The 9,365-nt window shown below is 36.5% G+C and overlaps 1 protein-coding gene across 6 annotated transcripts in view; it reads right to left on the bottom strand.

Moving 5' to 3' along the window:
• Window positions 1–2,124: 2,124 nt before the first annotated feature.
• RELCH (RAB11 binding and LisH domain, coiled-coil and HEAT repeat containing) overlaps window positions 2,125–9,365 on the bottom strand; it is a 76,339-nt gene continuing 69,098 nt past the window's right edge. For all 6 annotated transcript variants that reach the window (XR_015289709.1, XR_015289708.1, XM_086899187.1 and 3 more), the window contains 2 exons: window positions 7,968–8,038; window positions 2,125–3,909 (listed from right to left, as the gene is read on the bottom strand). Coding sequence is in view for 4 of the 6 variants with exons in the window: in XM_086899187.1 (XP_086755313.1) it covers window positions 3,789–3,909; window positions 7,968–8,038 (192 nt within the window). In the remaining 2 variants the exon portion in view is untranslated. The remainder of the gene's footprint in view (window positions 3,910–7,967; window positions 8,039–9,365) is intronic.

Raw genomic sequence — 9,365 nt, 5'->3', positions numbered from 1 at the left:
CGGTGTATGCCACTGACATCCAGGACCTGAGCAGCTTTATCCAACAACCACACTCCTGTGGGCCTTTGTTAACCAATTTCATAGTCTAAACAAAATTAGCTATGGATCCCAATGTATTTACTAGAAACATTAGCTAAATGCACTTAGAAAACCAGTGAATCAGTTTCCTTGAAATCTTGCCTTCACTCCTGTTATTCATCAGCACTTAGACATTTGATGCAGGAACTTTTGTGATTCCACCTCGCAACAGTGCCATGCCAATCAGTTTGCATTATCAACACATCAGTGACTTTCTACTCCATGAACCTGTGCTGGTACTTTATGGTTTACTTAAATATCTTCATCACTAAGCTCCATATGGGAAATTACTTAAAACATTTGGAATGCATTATATCCATCTTCATAAATGCACTAAAATATAGAGCCACTGACACCTGGAACAGAGAAATGCCATTAACAGTGTCACAACAGAGAGAGTAGAAATATCCACAAATCTACTTTTCTGCAGAATCTTTTTGAATCATCGTATCATCCCTATGTACCAATGAATTCCCACAATATGTTACAAAAACTCCTCTTTGTCCTTCACAACAGATGTTTTTCATGGATAATTTTTAATAATTCAATCCATCAGCTTCCTCACCTTCTCTAGCCCCAAATCCATTCAAACACTGCTTTTAGTTCTCCTAACCAGAATATACTTCCATGTACAGTAGTAGCAGGATCGTTTTTCTCCTTGGTGCAGAAGGGGAGTAGGAAGAGATTGACAGAAAGAGAACTGAGAAGCTTTTCTTATGGAGCTCCCTTTATTCACCTTGCTTAGAAGATACAAAAAGAGCAATTTGCCTAATTTAGAGTTCTAGAAAACAATCTCTTTCAGAACAAAATATAGGCATAATATCAGTTAGCCTTATGCTTAATCTACAGAAAACATATATTGAGGCAGCCAGGTACCTTCAGCCTACTGATCACTTTTGTTTAAGAACACAAGAGTCAATATTTTAAATAAAGACACTAAGATTTTGTCTGAAATTTCACTAGGGGCAGCAAAAAACCTTTGACATTTAAAACTAACAAGCTGAAGAAGTTCAGGCAATGATAATAAAGCAAACATGTAGTTTTTTTACAGAATCCTTACTCAGGCAGAGCCATGTGCAACTGAAGACAACTCTTAGGGGATGATCTGCTTTAATGAAACATTTTCTCCCAAAAGGTTCACTTATTTTGAATAGTAACAGGGGCTAAGGTTAATTTAAAATATTATGGTAATTCCTTTCATTAAATGGGTCACTCTTTTATTTTCCAGTCCTGAATGCTACAGTGCAATAGTTAGGAGGATTAATCTGAAAAAACCCAAATATCACCCCCCCCCCCCATAGAACAACTTCTTGCAATCTTGAAAGTCTGTTCATATTTGAAAACTAATAAACATTTTCAAGAACTCCTGCAACCATCATAAACTGACAGACATCTGAAATTTAGGAGGCAAAACTCCTGAAGACAACCTGCCTTGGAAGTTTGCTGCCTACATGGTAATTTTTTGACCTCAGTACTTACTGTGCTAGTGCTTTCAAGGAGCTGGAGAGACTGGACCTATTACCTTCTGGGGGTAAAGATGCTACATTTATACTAACAAACTAGAGTCTCGTCCCACTTCCTCCACAGTTAATTGCTGTCACTGTTTTTTTGCTTGTGCAAGTTTTCCGAACACTGGATAAAGTTCAGTGTAGGTGAGCAGCCACTCTCACAGGCAGCTACCCTACTTTAGAAAGCAGCAGCTTAACCATGGACCTGTTATTTCAGTCTCATGACTACAAAGCTATCTCTGGCACTGCAACTGGTTGAGAAGTCAGAAAAGAGAAGGAGAATAAAAATCCAGAACAAAAGTGGCACAGGAAGGGCAGTGACACAGGAGACATAGGAGGAGACCCTGCATGAAAATAGCAGTAAAGCCACAGGTCTAGGAGCCAAGCACACACATAGGAAATTGAGCAAGTTCAGTCAACCACCTGCTATGTATAAAGAGTTAAGGCTAAACAATTTCTGTGCATTAGACATCTCTCCTGTAACAGCTCTGTTGATGTGATTATCTTTTTCAGGGAAGAGCAGAAGTAACAAGACAAGGCAGGTATACAAAACTTTTTATTGACAACAGAACAATAGAGAGGAATGTCACCACTTCCCATTCCTCAGGAATGTCTCCATTTCACAGTCAGTCTGCTAAAAGCATACTTTCATGGTAACGAGCAACACGAAGGCATGGAGCTGTCTGTAACCTCCACAAAAATGTTCCGTCAGTGCAGTGCAAGGGGACCGGCGGTGCGCACGTGAGCAGCAGGCCCTGTCACAACACAAACGTGGCAGGAACGGTGTATGCAGAGCCAACAGGCACCCACATGAAGCAGTCAGAAGCCTCAAGTCATCTCCATTATCTCCATCTAAGGGTCACACAGGATCTGTTATTCCATCCATATTCTGTTTCAGGAGGGAATACTTTGTTCCCTTGCTCTATTTGCTTTCCCTGTCCTCAAAGATGTCCATACATCCAGCTGAATGGAACTGTGTCAGAGAATGCCTGAGCTTTTATATTTTGCTACCTCATACCAGTTCATGCATGCACTTGAGTTTACTTTCAGAAGCTTACATTGACATAAAGAGGGGGAAAAAAAGTGCTGCATAAGAAGAAAAGGATTTAGTTGTTAATGCTTCCTTGCTAACAAAAATATTTGGTAGTTGAATATACTCCCTGTAACGTCATTTTTAAAAAGTATGTAGGCAGTCTACTTAATATTTTAAAGAAACTGCACATCAAACTAAACAGAATTTCAAACACTCCAAAATTAAATTTGAACTGAAATTCAATCTAAACAACAAAGTATCTTTAGTTTTCACAGTCCACAGAACTGCACACTGAGTGCAAGATGAAAGCTGTCTCTCTTCTGCATAAGGTTTCTTCTGCCTGCAGAACTGTACTGGGGACTCTGTGTAGTAGCTTGCATTTATTAACCTTTATTAATTTATCATGTTTTTCCTTTACTTAATGGATGCGCAGACTTGTAAAGTGCTTTAAATTAAAACAAAAACCTCAACGAAAGAAAAAAAAAATCCCTCAAAAACCCACATAAATGTGAGAATTTTATCTGAAGGACTTTGTACAGCATTTATAATGTCAGCATAAAGCATCTGAAACATGAGCATTCCCTGCAGACTGATGCAGTGCAAGCAGTCTCACACATTAGATACTGCAATTCCTCTGGATTCAAGATGCACAGTACTTACAAAAACAATCCTAGAAGCACAGACAAATGCTGGTGGCTCTTCCTCTTCTTTTTAGAAACATAATTAAAAAATCTGCATTACTCTCTCATAATTTAAATACATAAGTAATCTCCACTTTTATTACTTCATGACAATGACTTCAAATTTACATTATTTTAAGTACCGTCAGAATAGCTCCATGTATAATACAGATATTTGCTTATATCCTGTCAGAAAATAAAAAAACCAAAACCTTCCACTATATAAAAAAAAATTATGCTGGAAAGACAAGAACACAGAACATGGACTTGGTACAGACTATGATTTCAGTTTTATATCAACCACAGTTAACCCAAAATTAACAGATACACAGCGATATTCAAAAGCAGTGCAAATATCTTTGGAGGTTAGAATAAAATTATACTACAAGAACATAAGACAGAAGAAATTAAAAGGCAAGTACTTCAAGTACAGGAACCAGTCTCTGTGAGGTCCACCTTAGTGTTAAGCTGGGAGTTCCTATTCCCATCTTACTTCTTCCTCTGGAACACATTAGCCAACATTGCACCTGATGTAGTCAGCTGGCCCATTTTGTTCAAAAACTTGGTCTTTGTATCTTCACTCACCAAGCTTGCTGCAATTGACATCGAGCTAGGAAAGGAAAACATTTAGTGGCATAAGACTACAAATTAAAAGAAACATTATGGTTTTTTTTTAAGCACCGAAATTGTCTTTGTGTTTCAGAGGCTTCAAAAACAAAAAAGACCAGTCTGTGAAGAATTGAAAACCTATCACTACCTTGTCCATATATACACTGTTAAATTTATTATAATGTGCTCACAGTGCCTGTGAAAATGGTAAAATATTTCGTGCACACTAATCTTTAGTACCTTTGGATGTCACCACATTAGCATTCACACATTAACTACCTATTGGGGAATTGCTATGTGTGAATAGTGACAATGCCTCTGTGAAAGACTGGCTTTGCCTTCTCACCAGAAATATCAATCCTTATGTTTATTTAGTGTAAATTCAACAGTATTAGTTCAGACAGACATCTTTCTAACCCAAGTGATCTGCCTCCACCAGTGGCATTTAGCAGATGTGTAGAGACAAGCAAAAGCAAGGTAAGTACAAAACAGTGACCTCTCGCCTTAATTTCTAACTCTTTATTTTCCAACAACTTCCACCTGAGCAGAATTTAAACTTGGTGAGGATTGTCAACCTAGTAACTCACAATAAATCTTTATTTTATATCACTTGATCAGCTTTCCTTTGATCTCCTTATAAATTTCTTGCAAACCCCACTCTGAGTCCTACTGGGTCAGCCCCTCTTTGCATAAGGAGCTTTTCCTTCTAGTTGTTGTGAATGTGGCTCCTATTACCTGTGCTTGGATGTTCCTACTTGAGACATAATAGATAGGACAATGGAGAGTTCACAGGCTGCCTACAAACTGGACTGGAAGAAGCAATCCAATCAATGCTGAAGCTACAGGATGCTAAGCTTTGAATAATATCTGGGGATAGTATTAAAATAATATTAGGGATATTGAAATTATCCCTATTATGTGAAATTAACAGATCTTATATTTTTTTAATTAACAATCCAACAATGAGCTCAACTTCAGATATATATAATTGTTTAGCACAGTAGGAGTCATCTGTCTCAAGACAGAGCAAATGTACTTAGCAGGAATATTAAAAAATATTCTATACTTCCTATATTTGTAGTCAAAATGGCAAGCATTTTTCAACACTGGACAAGGAAAATTTTTGAAAACATTGCCAAATAAATTCTCCCTTGTGAACTCAGTGTGGACTCTGCATTTAAAAATTATAGCTAAGACCACAAAATCTATCTTACTGGCAAAGGCCAGATTCCAGGAATTGACTTTTCAGTCTGAAAAGTTATAAGCAGTTCTATTAGATACACTTGCATTGAGGAGATGAAATTGAAGTTAACTCTGAATTGTTTCAATGGAACCTGAAGGATTTATTCAAAGGTAGAAGGGAAGCACCCAGTACTTTCTCCCATTTCACACCACAAAAAAAGGTCCTTAGTGATAATGATTTCTGGTTCTTTTAAAGTACCTTAAAAATAAAAGGGAAGCTTTTCACTAAAGCTGTGCTGTAGATTTTCAAATAGTTTAATTATAAACTTTTTAAGTAAAATATTTATTTCAGGCACAATCACTTAGCCAGACATCTTTGGCTTGATTAAACATCTCCAGTCAACTAATGAATCACGTATTTTCAGCTGATAAAACTCACCAGGGAAATGACGGCTACAGTAAGATGGATGCAATTTCCTTTGATTTCATGATAAAGCAAGGGCATATAAATTATGTAAGTAACAGTTTACACTCATTATCAGCTAGTTAAGGACAAGAAGCTGTTCCAGACTTTGAGGTACCCTGGACTTTTGTGTAGCTATGAAAACTGAGTTGGGAAATACTGTACATTCAAAGCATTGGCAACATTAAGAAAATAAAACTGCTCACTTCAGAATAGAAAGCCTAGCAACTAGTGACAAACCTGTAGTTTTAAACAAACCATGCTTTCATTAGTCTAATGATCCTGAATAAGACTGAGGAAAACAAGGAGTTCCATTGCTTCTTGAAACAGTTTGGGGGATATCAGCCATTTGATGTCAAAAACTAAAAAGTAATAATTGAAGAGTCTAGAAGTTCATGTTTTCTAATACTGTGTTACTGTAAACAGAAACATAATCCACAGCATCCTGTATTTTAAGAGTTTAAATATGCCCCCGAAGTACTTCCCTTACTGTGCAAACTGAGTATTTAAACATAGCAAAAATCAATATGAAATCAAATAATTTGAGTCTCACATCTTTAAAAAGTAATCAAAGAACCTAACAAAGCAATAGTAAATTTTGCTTGAAACAATCACACTCCTACACAAAAGTCCTTGCATTTATTCTTTATTTAAAAACCAAAACAAAACTCAACCCACAAACAAAAACAGTGCATAAACATCAAACTTGTCCTGGTGTCTAGATGAATCAGATGAAGTTCTATTTGTTTTATGGGGAAACTCTAGGCCATAACAGACATTCCTGGTGGGCATTTTATACCAGTCAGTTTGTAATGTAAAGTTGTTACTCATGATTGAAATACCTTGTTAATTGGTAAAAAAAATGATTAACACAAAAGTGGCTATTCAATATTTTAAAATGTAGAGCTCAATCTTCTGAAAAATCTATTTCTTTGATCCTGTATTATTTGACCAACTTTTTCTAAAAGCAAGGGGAAAAGACAAGAACATTTTAAGATTGCTGTTGCACCCATTTTGATTTCTGCGTGTGTGCATTCCCATGCTGTTAACAAACCCCAGTAATTTATATCCCAGTCGCATTTAAATCCTCTGTCAAATATATATATTTGTCATTGAAATTAGGAACTGAAATTAGCGAGCGCTTAGCAAGAAAACAGAGATATTTACGTATATGAAAAGGTCATTTCAGTGGTAAAATATTTCTTGTTAATTTTGTACAGTACAAGACTGCAACAGCCTGATGTTGAATAAGAAAGGGGAAGGCTAATTAAAGAACAAAGGAACAGACTGCCAAGACATATCTTTTTCACATTTCAGTTTTCAGCAGCTGCATTCTTAAAGAAAATACACTAGATGTTGTATGAGGTTTGCATTTATCTGTTTCTGCAATGGCTTAATAGGACTGCCTGTGATTTCAAAGTATTTACTACTACTAAAGCCTGAAGTATTTTACTTCGTGTGTGAGAGACTGACCCTTTTTCTACTTTACATTCTTCCATTCGGTTCTTGTACACATTTCTTATTTTAGTCATTCTCAAACTATCAGTTGCTTCCAGGATTATGGGCGAACTATTTCCAGAAGTAAATTCTATCAGTTTGTTTGGATTGAGAACAGATTTTCTTCTCAGATACCTTCTCACACACTTCCTGGCAACACTGCTAAGGATTTATTAAGTTACGTAATAATCCACAAGAATTTACCTGCTGGCATGCCATTTCAGGCAATAAGCAGGCAACAGAGCACATACAACTCATCATAATGACACTGAGCATTCCAAATTTCACATCCAACATGGGTCTGTTGGCCACTTTTGTTATCAGGAAGTGCACACATATGATACCATCTCTACATTTGAAGCAAATGGATGCACATGCACTGTGTGTCTGCTGCCTCCCTGGAGAGCTGGGTTTACTCTGGGTTTGTGGGAAGGGTGTTTTACCAAAGTGCAACACAGGTGGCATTTTCCCAAAGTTAGCCCAACCAGCACACCTAACTTCCTAACCAGCACACTCACAACAGAGGGGTCAGGATACAGTGGAGTTCTCATGTGCACCAGTCATGTGCAAACCAGGATAGCAGCCTGAAGCAAGCCATTCCCATGAGCAGCAAAGTGTCTGCTACATACATTGCTCTAAGCATTTAGGCCAGACACTCCCTGATTTCTCAGAGTCAGGATAGAAATTTAAATACTGCTTTAAATGAATAAAAAATTAAGAACAAAGAACATAATTCCTATAAAAAGGAATGTTGTACCGTGTTTTACATCAGAGACAGAAACAACTGAAAATCTGATTTCAAATACAGCATATGTCAGTGCAGGATTTTAGGTCACAAACCTTGGACAACATTATGGAATACATGCTGCAGAACACTACTCTGGAGGCACACAGAAAAAGGGAAGTGGAAGTCTTACCCTTGCGGTTCTTGGACGGTCTTGTTTTCCACTTTCTGTTCACATTCTTTTATCATGGAGCTCAAAATAACCTAAGACACATAAGGAAGAGAGATTAATGACATTTGACATATTTCCTTTTACATTAACACTTCTTAAGAAGTCTATTCTGCATATAATTCTGACATTAGAAGAACTGTTTAAAACGTTTGCTTGGCTTTTTTTCAAATGCCTTTGAGTTCCAGTTATCTGATAATGCCTTGTGGTTAGAAACAACAAAAACGTTCAAAGTAACTTAAGGAAGAAAATGTTTTCCAAATAGTTACAGAAGTTCAGGACTCCCTCCTTTTCCCTTAGGCTTTTAAAAACAGAGCTAAAACAAAGCCACATCTGTGACACACTATAACTTCATGAACATTATGCATGAAAGAAAAAGCAAGGAAAGAAAAAAGTGTGATGGCATCCTAAGACAAAATCTAAATGGAAGCAAGTGCTAAAATACACTTGATATTGTTGCACTGATATCTTCCAGAGTTCTTATGACTCATGGCTTTTCTTCCTTTATTTCAGCAATTACAGTGTTAAAGGTTTCTGCAGAGTATTTAAGACTGAAAACACCTCCACAGTGACATTTTTACATTTATCCAAAAAATAAAGGAATTGTTCCCAATAGCAGGCTTTTAAAAAAAACCCAAAATGGGACAGACAAATGACTCCCTGCCCTGTTCAAAACAGTACTGTTTTAACACATTAAGACAAAAGTGTTTTGAAACACATAGGGAAAAAAGTTAGAATGCAAAGTATGAAACTATAAATATATACATATACACACATATATACACTGTATAAATGGAAACTTCCTCTGCCACAGCTCAGAAGAAATCTTAATAGTTTTCTGAGATGCTAAACTTAAAATCTGAAAGCTACAAACAATTAAAATTAGTATTATCTTACCAAACCTGAATATATACAACAAAGGAAAAAACCTATTTTCAACCTCTAAAATATAGATCAGTCTCTAATGGTTATTACCAACTGGTAACTATTTTTAAATATATTTGTATAAAATAAAATGCTGTTTTATGTCAAGCCTGCAGTACAACCATTAATCACTGATAAGACGTGGCCTGGTCTACAGAGCAGTGCCACTACTCACTCTATTTCTCCAGAAGTACTACTTCAGCATTTGAAACATTTTAGCTAGCACGTGTTACATACCCTTGAGTGTTTCAGAGAGCAGCATTCAAACAGGACTACAACTCTTCCTGCTAAATTTGCTGTCCTCCATTTGCATAAAATGCAATACAAATACTTAACACTTAGGAGTACAGAGGTACCAAGAGAAATACATTCAGAATTCTAATGAAAAAACCAACTTTTTGTTCTGTATCAAAAAAGCCCTGAAATTTCTAAACACAG

The sequence above is a fragment of the Cyanistes caeruleus genome, chromosome 1 (genome assembly GCF_971803275.1).
Source record: "Cyanistes caeruleus chromosome 1, bCyaCae1.hap1.1, whole genome shotgun sequence".
NCBI lineage: Eukaryota > Metazoa > Chordata > Aves > Passeriformes > Paridae > Cyanistes > Cyanistes caeruleus.
Note: the sequence above shows the minus strand (reverse complement) of the source record. Positions and strands in the feature narration are given on the sequence as shown.